The sequence below is a fragment of the Melanotaenia boesemani genome, chromosome 9 (genome assembly GCF_017639745.1).
Source record: "Melanotaenia boesemani isolate fMelBoe1 chromosome 9, fMelBoe1.pri, whole genome shotgun sequence".
In the NCBI taxonomy this organism is placed as follows: domain Eukaryota; kingdom Metazoa; phylum Chordata; class Actinopteri; order Atheriniformes; family Melanotaeniidae; genus Melanotaenia; species Melanotaenia boesemani.
The window spans coordinates 13,261,881-13,283,388 of record NC_055690.1 but is presented as its reverse complement, the minus strand read 5'-3'; the positions used below and the strand labels follow the sequence as shown (position 1 = coordinate 13,283,388).

Genomic DNA, 21,508 nt, shown 5'->3' with positions numbered 1-21,508 from the left:
AGAATGCTTTGCCTTCTTGTCATTTATTGACAGTTGCAAAAATTCTACTTAAAATGTTCTTGTGGATAATTTAAGTTCTTTCAAATTTGATCACATCTATGATGTGATACCCATAGCAGCTGTAATACAGTATGTAGTGTTTTTGCAATGTTACAATTCATTAGCATGATCAAAATGGTATTACATGCATCCACAGGACCTGTTATTAGTTTTGGAAAGCCTAGATTCAATGTTAATGAACCAAAGGAAAGCGGGGAAGTCTTTGTGGTGAAGATTCCAATATTACGTGTTGGAGACACCTCCAAGGTCTCTATTGTTCGAGTTCATACCAAAGATGGCTCTGCCACCTCTGGAGAGGACTACCATCCCATATCTGAAGGTAAGTAATAATGTCAGGCACCTTTATCAGACCACCAACCACCTGAAATTTGCTAAAAGAGGATAACTGTCAAATGCCTCTCCTTTTTCTCTGCAGAAATTGTGTTCAAACAGGGTGACACAGAACATTATGTAGAAGTGGAAATTTTATATGACGGTGTCAGAGAAATGAGAGAAGCCTTCACTGTCCACCTGAAGCCTGATGAAAACATGGTGGCAGAAATAAAGGTGAACATTAAGTGTTTTTTGTAAATAATTTACCTTTCAAGTAACTGGCAGGATGTTGCATTATGAACAACAGTTTGATCCCCTTTAACATGTACTTAATTGTGCTTATTTGTCAATCATCAGGTGAACAAAGCCATCATTTATATTGAGGAAACCAACAGCATGGCAGATGTGACATTTCCCTCGGTGCCCAGGGTGGTTTCTTTGTTTCATTATGATGACATCGACAGAGCCAGGGACTCTCTGCCTGTGGCTGGATACCCTGTCATTTGTGTCACTGTAAGTTTTAACAAATAAACTAAAATTCTAACCAATAAATTCTTGTTGCTTATCAGTCATCAAAGAATAAATAAAAAATAAAAAGCTTTATGTACCACAAGTTGAGTTTAAAAAACAAGTAATGAGGTGCCACACATGCACACTTTGCTTTATTATTAGTCCCTTCAAAGGGTTATTATTAATATATAGGAATAACTTTGGTTTTGTTTGTATTTGACTCACAAATGTATTTTATTCTATCTTCTCCAGGCTTGTAACCCTAAATATCCAGACTATGACAAAACAGGCTCCATCTGTGTAAGCGAGAACATCAACAACACACTTACTCGATATCGTTGGCTTGTTAGTGCCCCCACTGGCCCAAATGGTGTCACCAGCCCAATGAGAGAAATTGACTTTGACACTTTCTTCACCTCCTCAAAACTCATAACTTTGGACTCAGTCTATTTCCAGTCTGGCTCCAGAGTCCAGTGTGCTGCAAGGGCTGTGAACTCTAATGGGGATGAAGGTCTAGAACTTACTAGCCCCATAGTGTCAATCAGCACAGATGAGGGTGAGTTTAGTCCATGTCCTCACTTCAACTATCTTGCCTGTGTCATGAAAGTTGCTCAATATATAAACAGCTGCTGGGTTGTATTTTTTGTCCCACTACAGATGTGTTTGTCCTTGTTCTAACAGAAAGCTGAATTTGTATGGTTTGTTTTTTGTGTGGTTGCAGGAATGTGTCAGCCTCGTGTTGCAGGCACAGTGGGGGCCGAGCCCTTCTCTGCCAAGCTGCGATACAGTGGAACAGAGGACACAGACCACCCCAACCTCATCAAATTAATTGTCACTATGCCTCATATTGATGGTGAGCATCAAATGGCAGATTTAAAGTTTTGAAGACTTTTTATCTGTGAATATAGAGGCATTGTCATTTGAAAGCCCTCCCAGTTTTGTGGGCTTTAGTGTTGGTGCCATATTCCACTAATACAACACTAGTCACCCAATTTTTGTAATAATAAGATACTTCAGTTGCTAAATCATTTATTGTTAATCTAACAATCCTTCATTTCCATTTCATGACTTCTGTTTGTATTCTCCCACAGGAATGTTGCCTGTAGTGTCTACACGACCCTTGTCTAACTTTGAACTCACACTGAGCCCTGACGGCACCCGTGTTGGCCATCATCGCTGCTCCAATTTGTTAGACTACACCGAGGTCAAGACTCATTATGGTTTTCTTACTGAAGCCACAAAGAATCCTGAAGTCATCGGCGAGACTGCGCCTTACCAATATAGCACATCCCTCAGGGGATCTAATGCATTACGATTCTATAGAAACCTCAACTTGGAAGCTTGTTTGTGGGAATTCACAAGCTACTATGACATGTCTGAGCTGCTCAGTGACTGTGGAGGCACCATCGGTACTGATGGACAGGTAAACAGCTCTACCTTTGAGCCTCAGTTCACCTTTGACCTCTTAATTCATCTGTTGACACAAGGTGCCACAGTTGAGCTAAAAGAAAAAGCTGTCCCCTTCTTGATAGGAACATAGACTCAGCAGTTACTGGCCTCTTTAAAAAATAAAGAGTGTAGCCTTTTTCCAGTTTTGATTAATCATTAACAGCCATATTAAACTTTACTTACCTACTTGTGTTCTTTTTTAAAGATCCTAAAGTAAATACTACCTTGTAAAGAAGTAATCGTCTCTAGTCTCATATTAACCTCTGCAGTAATGTCTAACCCAGCACCTGGCCACTTCGGATCCTGGGAGGACAAGTTATTTGTCTTGTCAAACTAGCAAGTCAATAGCCAGCAACCTAATAAAAATCCCTACTGGTCTTTTTTGCTCCATGCACCATGTGCTCTTTGCAGCAGCAGATGTTACACAAAGTGCTAGAGGGAGGAAATGTCTCACCCCCTGGCACACATGCCTTACAGCCTTCAACATTTGCATTCACCTTGGAAACTTGTTCTTAGTTCACATTGAGTTAATTAAGGTAGAGAGTTGATAAAGAAAGTCTGGAAAAATGTAGGGGACACATCATGGGGAAAATTTTAACTGCAATCCCTGTTGTGGATTATTAATTCCAGCCCTAAAGCACAGGCAAATATACTTTGACTTCTTGTGCCTATAAGTAAGTACATGCATATTGGTTTTCAATTATTCTTTGAGATTCTCATTTTACATAGCTCCAGGTTTGTTTAATAACAGAGGCATCACCCAGGTGATAATAGTCATTTTCAACAAGTGGAACACTGTTGCTTGTAACCACATAATGTGAAAATGAATGTAGCAGTAATAAACTTGTCTTAACAAGTAAGCAGTCTGCTGACAGTACTACCAACTCTACCTCTGTCACTAGTAATTCCTTGAGGTCTGCAGTCAAGTAATACATTAACATCTAACATAGAAAATTTAAAAATTGATGAACAACTTGAATGTGTTTTTCTTCAGTGATCACTGACCCTTGACCAGAAATAATCCAGGTTAATAATGAGTTATTCTTAACCATGTATTGTGTATTTATTTTGATCAAGAGAGAAAATGATATACTTATAGCTTCTCATTTGTTTGATCAGAAGATGGCCCTCAATGTAGATACACAGAGTGAAGCTTCACAGGTTCAGGGTCTGTAAGACCAGATCAACAGATAAAAGGAACAGCCTTTGTTTGTCAGTGCCCCTTGACCCAAGTACTCCTCTAAATAGGCAACCAGGATGACTGGAGACTACTCAGTGGAGGCTGGGGCCAGTGTCATGTCATGGTGGAGAGCTTAGTGCCCGACTTAACAGGACCACAGGAATCTATTAAAGCCCAGCAGGATGTGTCAGAAGGCCATTCAGCAAATCATTTGCCTGGGCCCTAACTGCCCAGAGGCGAAGGCACATCTCTACATGAACACAAAGCTAGTGCAGGCAGGTACCGCTCACAGGTCAAAGGAAAGAGCAGATACCAGAGAGTGCTCCCTCTAAGGACTTTGGCCACTTTATCTTTTGGAGAATGAAATGTTTAACAAAAGATCCACACATTAATAATTGCTTCTGAAACGGTGTGAATTTTTCTCTTAACAGTGAGTTCCTACTCAATGTTTAGATCATTCAGTAAACATTAATGATACCTGCTTAAAGGAAACATAGCATAAGCATAATTTCCCAGTAAACAGTGATTTAAGTTCCCTAATGCTTGTTCTGCAAGGCCCCATAAATCTGTTGACTTAATGAAGCACAATTCAGAACAGAACATACATCAGGCACAATAGCAAGTGAAGTTTGAATTGAGCACACATCTCATGCTGTTTCTCACTGCAGGTTCTGAATCTCATCCAATCGTTTGTGACCCTTCGAGTCCCTCTACACGTGTCATACGTCTTTCACTCCCCTGTGGGAGCAGGAGGATGGCAGCACTTTGACTTACAGTCAGAACTGAGGCTCACTTTTGTGTACGACACCGCCATCTTGTGGAGGGATGGTATTGGTAGCCCACCAGAGGGTGAACTACAAGGCAAGATTTGAGCAGTGATTTGGCTGTAGATATGTTAAATGTGTGTCATGATCACCAGAGGGAATGCTTTAAATTTATCACGTATTAGTTAATATAAAGTGGTTTAAAACTGGTTTTTTTTTAGGTTCCCTTTACCCAACCAGCATGCGTATCAACGGCAAGGGTCAGCTAGTAGTCAACTTCCGCACCGAGGCTCGATTTAGAGGCTTGTTTGTGTTCGCACACTCAGGTACAGTATATCAGTATGATATAATAAATGTGTGATAAGACAGTTTGTCATAAGATTTACGTAGAAGTTAAAACAAACATGATGTAGAAAATTAGGCACCTTTAAATGTTGAGTTTTTATCTGTGACTTTTTGTTAGTTGTTATGAAATATTGTAGCTCACACTTGAATATACCAGATGTAAACTGATGTATTTTTCTATCAGCTTCATCCCTCACCTCCATGGTTATGTGTCCGGACCATCCTGGATTGACCTTTAACCTCAGCCTTGTGAGAAGTGAGCCGACCTACAACCAACCAGTCCAACAATGGAACTTCATTTCTGATTTTGCTGTGAGTAGATCAGTCAAATTGTTTAGGTAGTCCTTTATTCTTGTTTGTTTTTGTTTTTTAACTACTGATCCCTTCTAAACATAATTTTCTATTTCAGGTGCGTGACTATTCTGGGTTGTATACAGTGAGGCTGATCCCCTGTACTTCCCCTCCAAGTCTGGAGTACACCATCCCCCCTGTTTGTAATCCTAGAGAGCCTCTCACCTTTGACCTGGATATCCGCTTTCAGCAGGTACATTACCCTTGTCTAAAAATTTAAATTTTATTGGCAAGATCACAAGGAGGTCAATTTAAGTTATTTAAATGGACATTGTGTAAGAATTATTACCATCTAACATTGGAATCGTGTATTCATTCTAACGTATGGTGCATTCTGTCGTCTTACTTTGTCAAACATGTATTGTAACAATGGTAGCGGCCAAGGGTGGGGTGGGAGGTGTGGGGTGATCGGGGAGCAGAGAGTGGGCGGGTCGGGATAAACAGGCAGAAATTACTGACAGAGAGCAGCTCAGATCACTGGCAAGATGCGAAGTGAGTTTCACAAAGCAGCTACGCCACAGAGCGGTCTTTGAGGTGGAAGACTTTTCCCCTCCTGAATCTCTTCAGCTACACAAGAACAGTCTGAGCCATTAGCGCTGTTACGCTGGCCTGTTAGCAGCTCCAGGTCTACGTCTACCTGGAGGGAGGGACTGTGGGGTTTTTAACATTTTCTTGTGACGTAGATAACCTCTCTATGTCACGAAAAACATAACCTGGTTTTACCCTGTAGAGAGCGTTATGAGCATTTTTACCCACAAAATCAAATTTTTAAAATAAATTTAAAAAAAATACAAAATTTATCAACAGTATATGTAGTTTTTATCACAATTAAGTAATACTGAGATGTTTATAGCTCAAAAAACACATTTTTGGATGCACTACCCCTTTAATGCCCATTTATGCTCCTTTACATAAATAACAATGTCCATTTCAAACGTTTTCATACGTCGCCGTCTTTGTACTTTCAAGTGTGTTTTGTGTTGCCATGGTTGTTAAGTCAATTCCTCAACTAGTGAGCAGTGCTGGGCTCTGAGTTCACTCCCTTGCTGTAGTTTGTAGGCTGTAGTTTCAAAATGGCAGACAATCATGGCACTACTGGTTTTCCCATCATATGTATGAACAAAACTAAAATTTTTTACTTACGAGAATGTGTCAGATCATTAGTAGAGGTCATAATAATACACCAATGATAACACATATATACATGCAGACATTGATTTTGGTCAGTAAACAACAGAAAATGGTAAACAATGTTCCTTTAACATTGCATGCGGTATATTTATTTATTTATTTTTGGCGGTCAGTCTGTGTAAACATGATAAAGTTCTTGTTATCCTAAACAAGGGATGTCAAGCTCTGGTCGTTAATGGCCACTGTCCTGTAGGTTTCAGATGTTTTCCTGCTTTAACACACTTGATTCAAGTCAACAGATCTTTAACAGGATTGTGCAGAATTTGCTGACCAGTTTAGAAAGTGACTCCAAACTATAGTAAATGTCTTTAATAGCAATATGTTGTCAAATAAACTATTTCACTGACAGTTCACCATATATTTTACTTTGCCTTATCTTTATACAAACTGTGTCCTTGTTATGTTCTTTCTTTGGTGTAATTTTAGGTTAGCGACCCAGTAGCTGCTGAGTTCAGTCTGAACACACAGATGATTTTACTCTCCAAAAGGACACTTTGGCTCTCAGACGGCTCCATGGGCTTTGGACAGGACAGTGACACTGCTTTCTCACAAGGTAAAGGACAAACATTCAACCTACTTCCCATTAAAATTGTGTGAATTAAACAAAAATAAACAAGGCCTAAATATTCAACGAACAGATGGCTGCATGTTTTTCTTTGCTCAGCCCTTTGGAATTCGTTGCATTCTCTGGATCAAAAAAAAATCTTCCATATTTATTTTTGTTGATTTAGCAGGATTGTTCCCCATTATTTCCTGACTCAACGAGTAAAATGAAAGGAAAATTAGGCCTTTGCGAAGTGCCAGTTTCACAATATTCACATCTTTTTTCCAAACAACCCAATTATAGGAGAGCAAAAATTGAATTTCTCTCCAAAAAGTCCTTGAAGAACTTTCGAAAAGTCATTGGGGCCTTCCCCATATGAGTGTAGGTGTTTGAACTGGGTTTTAAAATGTTTCTATCATTATTGTAGAGGAACTGATTTAAGAATGTATTAATATACTTTACATACTGTTTTGAATATCAGGTATGTTTTGCAGTGATGAAAACTGAATTTGTCTTTCATTAGGGGATATAGTTTATGGCAGAGTGATGGTGGATCCAGTGCAGAACTTGGGCGATTCTTTTATATGCAACATAGAAAAGGTGTTTCTGTGTACTGGAGCTGATGGATACGTCCCCAAATACAACCCTAGCAACTTTGAGTTTGGCTGTTTGGCTGATGCTCCATCACTACTCTATAGATTCAAGATTATTGTAAGTAAGAAAATGATGTCATATCATGTTACATGTGCTTTCTATCAATTCCTATCTCAGTGTTCTTTCCTCTGTGATTTTGTCATTCCAGGATAAAGCCCAGCCAGAAACCCAGGCTCGCTCATTTGGAAATGTAGCCTTTAATGCCTTCCTGGCAGTGGATGATCCCAATGCTTTAGTTTTGGTGAGACAACCTGGATCAGATGGTTTCAGAATGGATTCTGCAGCTCTCTTCCAGGTCAGAATAAAGGCAAAGTACTGTAAATAAGTTTAGTTTATTCCTTTAAACATTTCTCCTTCATATATTTTACCAAATCTTCTATGCTCTCCTGTGTGTTTTTATTGTTGTTTTAGTTGACTACTTAATGCATCCATGCAACTTTATGAAACTGATGTGTTTATGATGTTCTTTTTAGTTAGTGAGCAAGTAGAAATAAATAAGCCACAGATTGTAACTACAAGGTATATTTTTTTCCTACTGACATTTTTCTTTTTCTTTTAACAAGCTGAAAAAGATTCACTGACTAGACAGTTTCTGTGCCCTTGTGGTAAGCTCCCTGGGTGAGCAACGCTGTCACCATGTGGGCTGGTTTTTCTTTGGCTTCTTGTAACAGTCGATTATGACTCATAGTCTCAGCCTTTCTTTGTGTCTAGATTGCTTTTTCTGATCAATGTGTCTGTGTTTTATGCCTTGTTAAAAAAAAAAAGATTCATGCTGCTGGCAGGAAGTATTTGCTAATTTTTTCTGCATTTATAACTAACTGTACAACAATTGGCCATATATGTATGTTTGAAATTATTCCTCATTGTTTCTATTTGAACAAATAAAAACAATAAATAAACACAACAGCAAAATACAATAAATAAATAATTATTCTATAAGAGTTCATTAGAATCACTTTATGGCTAATGGTATAAGAAGGAATTTATTATTATTATTATTATTATTATTATTATTATTATTATTATTATTATTATTATTATTATTATTATTATTACTGTTATTACTGGATCTGTAGGCAAAATGTGCTATTTGTTTTTTAATAGAAAGAATCATAACGCACCCTGGACTTATAAGGAACAGAAGGCCGTGTGAATGACTTGTATCTGTGATGTCGAAAGGTCCATCCTTTTTTATACTATACTTGCTCAGAGTAGTGGGGGGATAGGTTACCAGCCCATCATAGAGTTAAACATTATGTTTTGCATTTTGCAGTGAATTCTGAAAGAGTTCTTTGTTAAAAAATGTACAATAGAAATTGGGAGTTTTTGATACAAGGCATAGCAAAGATAAAAACAAGGCCACAAAATCCAATTCATCTGTCAGGGATCTTTTGTAAAATGTTTTTAAAAGGTCAATTGTACAATATTTTGAAGCTGTATTAATGTTCTTAGTAGAGCTTACAGTCCTCTCTGTGCCTGCTTTTTATTTTTCTTATTAAGCTTTTTATTGTAGCCCAGGGACGACTGAACAGGTATGTTTATGCACGCATGGCTCATTTGGAGAGAGCAAATTTTGTAGCTTTTCTTCCACTGAATAATTCACCATGAGAGACAACAACCTCTGTTGAAAAGGCCCCAATAATGAGAGGTATAACAACCAATAGGGATATTCCTCATATTCTCCATAGATAGTTTTTTACTTAGATATCTATCTATCTATCTATCTATCTATCTATCTATCTATCTATCTATCTATCTATCTATCTATCTATCTATCTATCTATCTATCTATCTATCTAATATCTAAGAGGAACCCAAGTTGTTGTTCTTATATATTATTTATTTTTTTGTTCTTCTAAGTTTTATTGTATTTTGCTGCTCTAGTACAGCAGCCAGGGTTTTTCTAATGTACCATTTCACCCTGAAAGACGCAGCACTACAGAACAGAGAGTGTTGCAGCATTATGTTTAATGCACATTATGTTTAATCACAGGTTAATTTTGTCATTCTTTTATTTTATTTTTTTGTTTTTCTTCAAGAAGCACTCTGCATCCACTACATTGCTTATACACTGAATAAGCTGCGTGTACTTACACCCAAGACAAGATGATATTGTCTGTTGAAATCATGATCTCGTAATTAAACAAAGGACTATTAGAGAGAGAGAAAAAAGCACTGCCTCTAGCACTACATGACAGCACCTGTGTCCAGCTGGACTCACAGCAGTCTGACTATCACTTAATTATGATGTCCCATCTTGTTTGAATTCTCGCTTGTGTTGTTCTTACTCTCAGATGTAAGTTGCTTTGGAGCATAGCATCTGCCAAATGACTGTCGAATAGAATAGAATGGCGGGCTCTCTAAATAATATTTGTTGTGTTTCTCTTGTCAGGTGGCTGCAGGGAGAGAGTGGTACATACACACCATCTACACTGTCCGTTCCAAGGACAATGCTAACCGTGGCATTGGGAAGAGAAGCCTGGAATATCATGTGATAAGCCAACAAACAGATTCTCCGACAAAGAGTCAAACTCGTGCCAGAAGATCAGCCAATGATGTGCCAGACATAATAGAGGAGATTGGGGTGAGCAATAACCGTGGCACCAACATTCTGCACATCGCACTGGACCAAAGCAGCCAGCGCAAAACAAGTCCAGAGAGGGAGATCTTCACCAAAGGAAACATCCCTCACAAGCTCAACCAGAGAGACAGTGATGACAACCTTGTGTTGATCATAGGGATCTTTGTTGGATTGCTCCTCACGGTGCTTCTTATCATTGTATTGGTGTTACTAGTACGGTCTAAGCAAGAGAAGAAAGAAGTACCCAGGACCTCCAGCAGTGCAGAGCCAATGATGACTCGAGGCCTCAGCAACAATGACAGTTCAGAGGTCTAACAGACTGAAGACCGAGAGAAATAGTTGATATTTTTATTTTGCAAGTGCCTCACATTTTGCTAAAAAAAAAAAAAAGATCATCTGAAACAACACAAACTACAAAAGCTTTGATTCTTTTCAGAAAACTACTTGAAATACTGCATCACTTCTACAGCCAGGAAGTGATCCGGACACTAAGTAAGAGATGGACAGTGTTTGTAGCTGTTTCAAGGTACTCATCAAATTGTCATAACTCATTTATTGTTATGGATTAACTTCTGATGCTATTTGATCCAAAAAGGTGTAACTACATTTCCAAAGGTGCTACAGGAGATCCCTCTTAACTTGAATAGCATTGGCTGTTTGGCTGAGTAGGTCAAGAAAAGCTGGATACTTTGCTCACTGATGTGGATATTAATAACAGGCTTTGTACATTTAAGTGCATAAGAGACTGTCCACAGTTTCCTTACACAAAATCTGTCTCATGTAATAAAAAATAAATTAGTTTCAGTGTGTGCCTAAGAAGTTTGCAGGATTTTGAGGTTATGTTAAATGTTTGTCTTATATGTAATTTCAAATGGGAAACAAATCATTTGAATAGGTACTGTTTTGCATGCTTTTTTTGTTTTTGCATGCATTTTAATTTTTGTGTTTTAAAAGCCTAAATGCTGATTTGAATTTGTGACAATTGTGTCTGATCTCCTGTATTTTCACCAGTTTGTATATTACTGTATACGCCAGTATTTATCAATAATAACTGCCATTGCTACATTTCCCTTTATTATTTTTGTTGTTGACATACTGTATGTTTTCATAGCTACATAAATGATTTATGGCACGAAGTCAAACAATAGAAGAGAAACTTTTCTGTGAGTGGATTGGTAATGAAGCTTTTAAGACAGCTGGTCTGCAGTCTACAGCATATTATTATAATGGTTCAAAATCCACTATTTCTAAGTGGAACCAGTTTCCCTCTTGGTACAGTTCATTTTCAAGTGTTGACTGGTGTCGTTTTGTTAAAATAACTATAAAACACTTTTAGAACATGGCTTTGTGAAGACTGTGCTGTCAAATTTTAATCACATTTCATATAAAGGGAATTAAATGTTTTATCTCCAATTATTATTGTCAAAAATTCTTTCATGATTCATTAGCAGTAAATACGCTATTTTATGGTGCATTGTTACTTCTTTCTCAAATAGTGTAACATGTTGATCATTGTGAGTTGATTATGCTACTGAAAATGATTGTGCCATGTTTCTATTGAAGCATTTTGTACAAGGAGACACTTTCTATAAGTGTTCCATTTATCTGTGTTCTTTTTCCTTATATCTGGCAACAGATTGCTACAAAATCTGATTACCTCTTTATATTACAGTACACACTTCATAGTCAGCTTTACAAATATTAGGCTTATTTACAATTCCATGAGACTTAAAACAATTCTATGCAACCTGTGACATATACCTTCATTAAATGTTAACCCTTAAGTATGTTTTTCTCAGTACACAATCTGCTTGCTGATCTAGATTTGACCCTATATCTATTTACTGTGGTTCTTTTATTACACTATAATGCTCTGAGTGCATTCTGAGTGTTCTACGCACACTTATGTATTTGTGTATATACATATATGTTACATATAATTATACCATTTGGATGTTTTGGGATTGGTTATTGTTTAAAATGCATACTGTATGTGCTGTAAGTATTTGTAACATAGGCCAGAAGCACAACATGGTCTGCAAATAAATAATTTTTCAAGAAAACTGCTTTAAATGTTCTTGTTCTGCTGAGTAAGTCAAGAAAAGCTGGATACTTTGTAATCACATTAATTTAAAACAACTCAGTAAACCATGTGCTTTTATTACCAGTGCATATTCATAGAGAAAACAAAATATTGGGTATGGTGAAATACTTTAGACACATCTCAAAATGTGAGCAATTGACTCCAAAAAGATGTCTTTGCTCTTGTTTGGCAACAAGTCAAACAATAGATCAAATGCAAGTAAAGACAGCAGCTTTCTGGCTGACAACTGGTGATGTACAATCCCACTCAAATAAAAGCTCCACAGTATGAAGAGCTAATGTTACGATGTTAAACACAGTGCTGCAGATAATTAAGTCAGACCAGGACCCTGTCTTTACAGCAACCTTTCTCTCGTCCATTGTGGCACCATGTTTTCTTATGAAATTACATAAAATGAACATGAGGGGGAGCAAGAGCAACAACAGCCCAACAGCCCAGGTAGAAACTTAGGTCTAAAAGACAGATAGCTTACAGATGTATTATACTGAGTGGATTCTCAAGCGTGGATGTGTTTACTCGCCAATGTCATCTAATAAATGGTCATTTACAGTAATGCATGTGTAACTGTTTCCTGTGAAGCCATACAACACCAACCAGTAAAACAGAATTCATATTCAATCTCCATAATTTCTGTGATCTCTGATGCAGATACATTTGTACAAATCAACAGTTTTCTCAAAAAGTGACCAATCTGACCTGCAAATGCAATTAATAATATTTGATATTGTTATACTAGCACTGTATTCAAATTTGAATGGATTTCCTGAGATATGTGTAAAAGTTTTTGTCGGGTGGTAGCACTTCAAAGAATAAAGCTATCAAATTGCTAAAGGCAAAAACAATCAATTCAGTTCTTCAGTCAAACATAAGAATTTAAACACAGAAAATTGCTTTTTTTTGTTGGCATCTAAAAGGAAAACAAAAATGGTTAAGTATCATTGGAAAAGAGCTGCTCATCTGTACAAATGCTGATCTACATTTTCAAGATGATGGTGGATACTGAATTCTGCTTTAATAGGAATAATCCCCTTAAAAGTAGGGAGTTCCAAAATAACGAAAAGGGGGGGGAAAAAAGCACATAAAGAAAAATTTTAGAAAAATAATTTGTAAATGCTAAGCTAGTACAAAGTACAAATAAAATAAATTAGCATTTCCATTGTTTTCCCCCTTTAAAATAACTGTTATAAACAAAACTATTGTTGTGCTGCTTACATAAGCAATAATATGACACTCTTCTTCTTTAATGCATGTGCTGGGTGTGTTTAAAGAGCTCACTCTTTAACAGCTGCCATACACATTATTAAAATCCTGGAATCCTTCATTTTCTCCTGCTCTCTGATTAGGCAGAAATCTGTGTGTTTTGAAATAATAGCACATACATAGAGAGTGATCTAATATACACAATATACATTCATGTATATACAGTACATACAGCAAATCAATGCACAGATGGTGATGACATTTTTATGCGAGGTGCCAGTAAATGAGAAATTTTACATTTCATTGCTGGAGAAGCATAGCACTGTTTATTTCACTTTAAGCATTTACTAGCTCATGATAAAAGCAAATGACGGGTACACTGCGTTGTTGCCTAGGTATTGAGAAAAAATTTCAACTTCATGCATCTGCTCAAGTTATGGCTGATTAAATACTTCAGTCTATCTCCTAAAGTGTCAGGCTTTACAGAAAGTCTGCTGTGATAATATTTTCAATAGCATTTTCAATGAAGCACAAAAAGCTTTTGCAAGTTGTCTAAAACCAGTCCAGTCATTTATCTCAGTATTTGTCCTGTTCGCTACATTATTCAAACTTAAAAATTAACCTTCAGTACACATCATACAGGGAAAATGAGTTGACAATTATATCTGGGATATAAGCTGATGTGCACATCAAAAGGCTGTGCTGGAATATCATTGCACCCTGTGGAATACATTGGTTGTGTCGTCAGTGCTTGCTGTGGTGAAGGTGGCTGTCTTGGGTCTTTACTGCAGATAGCGGTAGACCTTAAAGCAGTGGTTCCCAGAGTCTGCCACTGCCACATGGCCATCAGAAGTAAGGGCCAAGCCCTGAGGGCCGTAAAGCGGGTCAGCTGATGTGTTGATGTAGGAGAGAAACGATCCTGAGCTGTCGAAAACCTGTAGCATAAAAGGACAGATTTTAAGCTATTAACACTGTTACAAAGCTGCTCTCCGCACTGTGCATTCAGAAAACTCTAATTGTGTCAAGCTAACCTGGATCCGACTGTTGCCCCAATCGGCAACAATAATATTACCATTGGCATCCACAGCCACTCCTGTCGGAGCATTGAACTGGCCGTTGCCCTCACCATGGGAACCAAATTTAAACAGGAACTCCCCATCTGCATTGTACACCTGTCAGCAAGATAAAATGTGAGAGAATGACACTGTCACTGTTTTCATTATGGAAAATATGCACACAAACACAGGATATAAGTTTAAGTTTAGTTAAGCTCATCGTTCCTTGTTTTATTAAAACAAAATATATATTTGTATTTAACTTTTATTTTTTAATATGCATATCTGGAAACAATTTCTTTAAAATAATTAACATTTTTAAGGGCAGGATTTACAAAGCATAGTATAGGTTGCCTGTACATTTTTTCTAAACAATTTACTCATAATACTTCCAGTGCAGGCTTACTATGAAAAATATTGTACACACATACTTGCAACAAGTCATACCTTGACTGAATGGTTGTGAAAGTCTGTTACCACAATCTCATTTTTGTTATTCACAGCCACAAAGTGAGGACCTGAAAACAGTAAAGCGGACAGAGAGGGAAAAGGTAACTGTGACTCATGTACTGCTTTACAACATACAGGAGGAAGTTCCACACTATTTAAGGTTTTTGAAAACAAGACAGAAAATGGTCACAGAGACTCTGCAAGTTGATGTGTGACAAGACGAGAGACGTAACAGAGATGATGAATCCACATGTAAAAAAGAACAGATATTTTCTCATGTCACACTCACAGTGAATTAATTACTTACTGAAAACAGGGCCAGATTTACTAAGCTTTGATTCCAGTGCAATGTTTGCACCACTTTTCTCTATAAGAAAAGAAAAGGTCCAAGTGAGAAATGAAAGAAGGGTGGGTTTCAACTTAAACAACACTAAATAGCTGAAACCCCTTCACAGAAAGGTTACGGTAACACATGCAAATTATTGTTTTTTGCTAAATCTGAGTGGCAGGTACATTGTTTCTTGCATTAGTGTGAATCATGAAAAAATGGCCACTTACAATAATCACTCTATTTTTTGATGAGTGTAAGCATGTGTACAGTTTAAGGTGATCAATGCCACAATGGCAAAAAAAAAAAAAGCATCCACTGATGTCTTGAAGTAAGCAAGCAGCTGTACACGCAGACACTAATTTGACACAAATCAAAACACCGTATAGGAACATGCTGATCATTGGTGCACTCCTGAAAAGAAACAATTTTGAAAAGTCTGTAAATCTGGCCCAATCATATGACTATGCATGCTTTATTTAACTTCATCCCAGTCTCTTCCTGCAAGAAATATTGAAAATTATAACAATATAGGTCGCTTGTAGCAGAACAAATTACCTGCAAAGTGTCTGTCTGAAGTTCCTCTGGCTCCAAACTTCGTCACTAGCTTCCCATTTGCTTGGAAGATAAAAACGCAGCAAGCTTTATTATCAACTGTGATGATATGTCCATTCTTATCCACAGCAACACCTTTGGGTCCCATCAATCTTCCAGCACCTATTTTATTCTGTGGCAACCAAAGAGACAGATTTGTGATTTAGTTATTATCCCTTTTTATACTTATGTGATGACATTTTTCCTCTCCAACACTTCTCACCTTAAACTTGCCATCTGAAGAGAAGATGCTAATCCATCTATTGTCATAGTCAGCTACAATTATGTCACCGTTCATGTCTACTGCAACACCAGTGGGGCGCTGCAGCTGTCCTGGTGAACGACCTCTTACTCCAAACCTCATCTTGAATTGGCCATCATTAGAGAAAACCTATAAAAAAAGAGAAAATTTATTTACTGGATAATCTAAATGAGTAAGTAATTTATAAATATTTTTTGGCTGAATATGAGACAATGACCTGTATGCACTGGTTGTTACTATCTGCCACCACAATCCGTCCATTACCGGAGGCTGAGATACCTTGAAGATTTGTAAATTCTCCTTTGTCTCGCCCTCTTGTTCCTGCCAAAACAACCATTTATCCAAATGCTTTAGCACCGCATGTGTGAAAATGTAGTTAATATCAATTCTGTTCTATAACATTGGGGATTCCTCTCAATGGGCTTAGCCTTATTTTTTTTATATATTTTTTGCTTTAACATTGTGATTGGAAAAAGGATAAAGAAAAGCTAATCATTTTGTGCCACTAAAGCATGCCCCCCACCATCAGGTGCTAACAACATACTCCTCTTATTTATTATTGCTAATTAAAAAAAATCAGTTAGCAAAAATGACCATTGAAGTTATTCACTCACCAACTCTGTAGATCAGCTCATCCTCTATTGGGTTTTCTTTTTTCTTGGTGGTGCTGTACATGCTGGAGGGCCTCCGCACAGCCTTCTGTCGAACATGACCTCCTCCTCCACTTGGAGACTTCACTCTTCTCTTCACATCGTCTGGTGACTGCAAGACATCAGATGGCTTGACGACCCGCAAACGGAATGGACTCCCCCTCACAGGCTGATCATATAGCAGCAAAGAGAAGGTGAATTCTCCCTCAGAGCGGATGGCATATCCAACCTCATAGGTACCGTTTTTGTTGTCCACCACCTCAGCTTCAGTGCACACTCCATCTGCAGAGACAATCTCTGCCCTCAGAGCCGCATTCCCAGTTTTCACAAGTTCTCCGTCTTTGTCTTTAGTGGTGACTGTAATTGTTGTGTGCTGGCCAACCAAAGCATGTCGCAGGCCTTCACCAGTGGCAACACTAGTGTGGCCTACAGCTCCTGTTGTGATGAGGACTCCCAGATTCTGAATAGAGCGCCTTAACCCATCTGTCTCTACCTGGCATTCCAGGTGTCCATTTTCATGGGGATGTTCGGGAAAGCTGTGTCTGGCCAGAGCGCTGACCCTCTCTCCCATTTGTTTCTGGACTAGTAGGACTTCTGTGGCACTGCCATGGCTGAGAGCATGCTCTGTGAAATTGCAGCTGCTCTGAATGTTCTCTTTGCCCTGAAGCAAAGAGGTCAATTGAGTTTGAAGCACCTAAAAATGTCCAAACAGACAGCAGCAGACTGTTAGTACTGCTTCTGCTAAAATGTGAAACATTGTGGCATTTTTGCCTTTCCCACCAAAACAATTATTAGAAAGATTTCTGACCTTCTGCTTAGAGCTGCAGATGTTTTCCACTTCAGTGATGAGAGCAGTCTTGCGTTGGTGTAAGGCCTTCTCCAGCTCATCAAAAGTACTACTTATTTCGGTCACTGCTTCATTTTTCCTCCCTGTTAGTTGTTTGGAGATCTCATTTACAAGCTCAATGGCAGCTGTTAGTTGAGGTAGTCTGCCAGACAAAAGATATAAACATGAAAAACTTTCAAATCTCAGCTCTGTCTACTTTCAGCACATCCATGATTTTCTGAAGGCATTTATTAACTGATTATCGATTCAGGACCTGAACATTATACCTGTTGCGCACAGTGTCCAGCTGATTTTTAAGAGCTGACTTATGCTGCTCCAGCACATCCCTCAGGGGAACCGTCACATGCTCCCTGTGTTCTCCTTCTGTACACTCCAGACACATAGCTGTCTCACATGACTCGCAGTAAAACTCCATCACCTGCAGATGGTGCAGTGGAGCACAAGATAAAACAACATGTTTTTTTAATGGGATCTGCTAATGCTTGATGCAGTCGGCACAAATTTATGGGTCATATGATGGATCTGACCCTCTACCTAACACTGTAATTTTGTTTTGTCTCACCTTGCCCTCATGGTTAGGGCAAGAAAGGGGCTGACAGGTTGTAGCTGCATTGGCCGACTCAAGTACATTGCACGCTTCAGGTTGGTTGCATTCTGGGTCTCGCTGCAACACCTCCATTAGGTTTGTGATAAAGAAGTTGTTCTGGAGGGCTGCTACACCCTTCTCTGGCAAGATAGAAGTCTGTCTGCATACTGGACAGGATAGTGTCAAAGACTGGGGAGGGATGTAGTTCTGGAGACATCTACAACAAAACAAAACACAAATATGTTTAGAGGAAAACACCTGTAAATAAGTATCTACTTCAGGCTAAAAATGTTGTTAACAACATAACGGTAAAAAACATTATTTAACCAGATGAGTCAATTGAGAACCAGTTTTGATTCACAATGATAACCTTGGCATTGACTTAGGTAGAACATGTCTAATAGTTAAATCTTCTTTTAAAGGATTCATGGTTTTTGTAAGGTTAAAAATCTTTCATATTGCTGCTTTTATCTTCAACTGCCTTTTACTGTCATATCGATCTGAGTTATATTAGCCTTGGTTTGCTAGAGACCTGTATTTCTCTTTATAAAAAGGAAAAAAGTCTCATTAAATGATTCAGAACTTACTTCTCACAGAAAGTATGCAGGCAAGGCAGAACCTTGGGGTTGTGATAATGATCCAAACAGATGCTGCAGACCAGGAACTGCTTGTCTATCTGCCTGACCACAGGGCTGGTGCTGCCGGTTTCACGCTTAGCCATAATGACTGACATTCAAAAGGGGCAGGGACCACTTGACCTGGATATGAGGTGGAAGAAACAAAAGAAAAGTTAGGATATCCTTGAGGAAACACTCAAACAGGGTGAGGAGGGTGTATGCGCTTGAGCAAATGAAGGAAGAAATGAGTCATAATTCTGTTTATATTATAAAACCTTCACTAAATCTTGTATCCACTGTTATTTTATGCTCTTCTTCAGTATACTGTGTCACTAATGAGAGCTTCTCAACCCAAAGTCATGTGACCTTTAGAAAAAAAAATTCTCAACAAGTTAATTCAGTGGGGGGGGGGGGGGGGGGGGGGATGCATGAGATCACCGCAGGGAAGAGCAATGAAAAATGTGCTCTCTAGATGTAATGCCTTTGCTTAAAGTGATCCATATAAACATGCTGCTTTCAGAAAAGGCTGAGAAGCATTTTGTTTTTAATATCTGGCAATGTTTTAACAAACATAGTTTAAATGTTTATATGGATTCCAATTTAGTGGATGTCATGCTGGCTGGCTCTGCTCAGATGGCAGAGTTGTTGTCACATGAAACTGTATCACTGGGTCAATCACAGATTACCTCAGCATCCCTATGATATGTTGTACATCTGTCACATGAAGGATTAAATTAACTTTGAAAACACATACATGCTGTTTTAATGTGCTGGATAGCTATGCTTATTAAAAGCATCAAGCTACATTTAATAATGCTCATATATCAGCCAGTAGTTCACAGTTTAAGAGAAGAAGTAAACATAAAACTCCTAGTTTCATGTATAAACACTTCATTTTTTTTTTTTTTTATAACATCAGAGAGAAAATATCCCATCTGATTAGCCTTACCATGATGTATGATGTTGGCAAGGCTTTTTTAAAAATAAATAGTAATGGATCCACACTTTCAACAAATCTCAATTGATCTAACAAAAACACAGCAACGTTTCTGTATGAACGAGATTACATTAAATTAATGAACAGATGCCAGCACACTCTACCTATAAAAAAAACAGAGCATCAGCTGAATCAGGTAAATAATGTCACTAATATAATTAAAGTCAGCATGAGATGTCTCTGAATCTAGAGTAAAATGTAAAACATCTGTGTGTAGAAACTATGTAAAATAGTAGATCATCATGAGATAAGAAACAATCCTGATTACTGCTGCAAAATATACAAAAAAACAAAGTTGGATCCAGTTAAAATTACTATTAATTTTAATGTTTCATCATCAGATTTGTTAATAGTCTAGTTTATAAATGTTCTCTCAGGCTGACCTGGGATGAAACTAACTGGGCCTAAATCTAAGCCTAAATAAGCAAATGTTTCCTACTCTGTCAGCTCTCAAATGTGTCTTAAAAAGACCTCTAGGTGCCTTTTCTTTGAGAGTAAGGAGGAAGAGGAAGCTTTGAAATGCCACTCCCCAAATTCCTTCTAGTTCCTTCCCTTGACTCCTAGCAGGCTGAGTTCAGGAACCACCTGTCTTTCTGTATGAGGGGGGACTGGTGAGCTGGGTTGCCTGTCTCACATAAGCAAAGAGGACTCAGACGCAGCTGTCCCTCTCTCCAATACAGAGCAGCAGGCTTTAACAATAGCATTCCAACTCTGCTCACAGCAAAGCCCACATTTCCTTCACGCCCATCTTATTTTCTAACTTTTATTAACCTGTTTATCCTGTATTTTCTCTTCTCTCTTTAAATTGTATAAATGCAATCACAGCAACTGTAAGCCTCATCTTAACCACACACATCTTGTAAATGGAGATTTTCTCAGGCATGTAGATTCCATTGTAGCTTCTTCCCACATGATTAGAGGGCCTCTGCTGAGCCCTTTCACTGTCCACACAACAAGCCCTCGCCCAGCTCTCTGCCTCCCCCTTCCCTTCTCTCCCCTCAAAGGCCCTCCCCTCCCTGTGCTGTATTCCTTTTGCATGAACTCTGCTGAACAGTGACATCAGGAGGAAGCTGGATGAGCCAAAGCCCTCAAGCTCCTCCCCTTCTTGGCTTACTGGCCACTGCCTTTGGGATTGCAACAGTCTCCCCCGCCTTCACTTCCCTTCCTCCCTGCCAGTATGCTCCCCCAGCAGCCCTTCTTGGCTCAGTTACTCCCACTTGCCTCACCACAGAAAGATGATCTTTCTTTAAAAACAGTCTCTCACTGACAGCAATCCTTAGTTGGTGTTCATGTGATTTAAGAAAAATTAGATAATAAAAGCAAAAATGCAATGACAAATAAACAATATATTTTAAAAAAATCAACAAAAATAATTTCAGATGGTTAAAATATGTAGGTTTGCAAAGTTTTGCCATGAAGCTCTTATGCAAAAGCCTCATAAAACCAGTCAATCTAAAAGAAAACAAAGGTGATCTGTGTGCTTGAAAGTGAAACATGCCTCTGAAATATCTAACCTGCCACAAATGACTTTAGAGCACAAAAAGTCTGCAGTATCCTGTAATGTTTGAGGCAGCATGTGATTAGATATCGACTGCAAGACTTTGTCACAGAAAATGCACGATCAGCACTTCATATATTAGTTCAGTTGTCCCGTCAGTGTGCCACGGAGTTTCTCACATTGTCCCATATATGTCATGGTTAGACATGTCTCCTGCAGAAATCCACAGAATATGAATGTTTGCTAATTCAGCTTTATGACTGTAAAGTATCACTTGCCACTCTCACTCTGCATTACAGTTAAGTGGCTTAATGTCCACCCACAGGGTCAGGTCCTGTCTGCCATCTGGATTACTGAGTCTTCCAGTTTCAGACAACAC

The 21,508-nt window shown here is 38.3% G+C and overlaps 2 protein-coding genes across 3 annotated transcripts in view; one reads left to right on the top strand and one right to left on the bottom strand.

The window, feature by feature from the left end:
• frem2b (FRAS1 related extracellular matrix 2b) overlaps nt 1–10,381 on the top strand; it is a 49,758-nt gene extending 39,377 nt beyond the window's left edge. The window contains exons 11-24 of the mRNA XM_041993832.1: nt 197–379; nt 476–606; nt 730–885; nt 1,135–1,438; nt 1,604–1,735; nt 1,974–2,305; nt 4,180–4,372; nt 4,497–4,601; nt 4,805–4,932; nt 5,030–5,164; nt 6,589–6,715; nt 7,230–7,417; nt 7,509–7,655; nt 9,753–10,381. Coding sequence (XP_041849766.1) covers nt 197–379; nt 476–606; nt 730–885; nt 1,135–1,438; nt 1,604–1,735; nt 1,974–2,305; nt 4,180–4,372; nt 4,497–4,601; nt 4,805–4,932; nt 5,030–5,164; nt 6,589–6,715; nt 7,230–7,417; nt 7,509–7,655; nt 9,753–10,256 — 2,765 coding nt within the window. The 3' untranslated portion in view covers nt 10,257–10,381. The remainder of the gene's footprint in view (nt 1–196; nt 380–475; nt 607–729; nt 886–1,134; nt 1,439–1,603; nt 1,736–1,973; nt 2,306–4,179; nt 4,373–4,496; nt 4,602–4,804; nt 4,933–5,029; nt 5,165–6,588; nt 6,716–7,229; nt 7,418–7,508; nt 7,656–9,752) is intronic.
• A 1,700-nt stretch (nt 10,382–12,081) lies between these two features.
• Nucleotides 12,082–21,508, bottom strand: part of LOC121645417 (tripartite motif-containing protein 3-like) — a 14,940-nt gene continuing 5,513 nt past the window's right edge. The window contains exons 2-13 of one of the 2 annotated variants that reach the window (XM_041993857.1): nt 18,605–18,775; nt 17,994–18,234; nt 17,698–17,849; nt 17,393–17,573; nt 16,549–17,278; nt 16,152–16,255; nt 15,896–16,063; nt 15,637–15,805; nt 15,058–15,117; nt 14,748–14,818; nt 14,277–14,417; nt 12,082–14,180 (exon numbers count right to left, since the gene is read on the bottom strand). In XM_041993857.1, coding sequence (XP_041849791.1) covers nt 14,028–14,180; nt 14,277–14,417; nt 14,748–14,818; nt 15,058–15,117; nt 15,637–15,805; nt 15,896–16,063; nt 16,152–16,255; nt 16,549–17,278; nt 17,393–17,573; nt 17,698–17,849; nt 17,994–18,234; nt 18,605–18,750 — 2,316 coding nt within the window. In that variant the 5' untranslated portion in view covers nt 18,751–18,775 and the 3' untranslated portion in view covers nt 12,082–14,027. The remainder of the gene's footprint in view (nt 14,181–14,276; nt 14,418–14,747; nt 14,819–15,057; nt 15,118–15,636; nt 15,806–15,895; nt 16,064–16,151; nt 16,256–16,548; nt 17,279–17,392; nt 17,574–17,697; nt 17,850–17,993; nt 18,235–18,604; nt 18,776–21,508) is intronic. The other variant, XM_041993858.1, reaches the window with a different exon arrangement.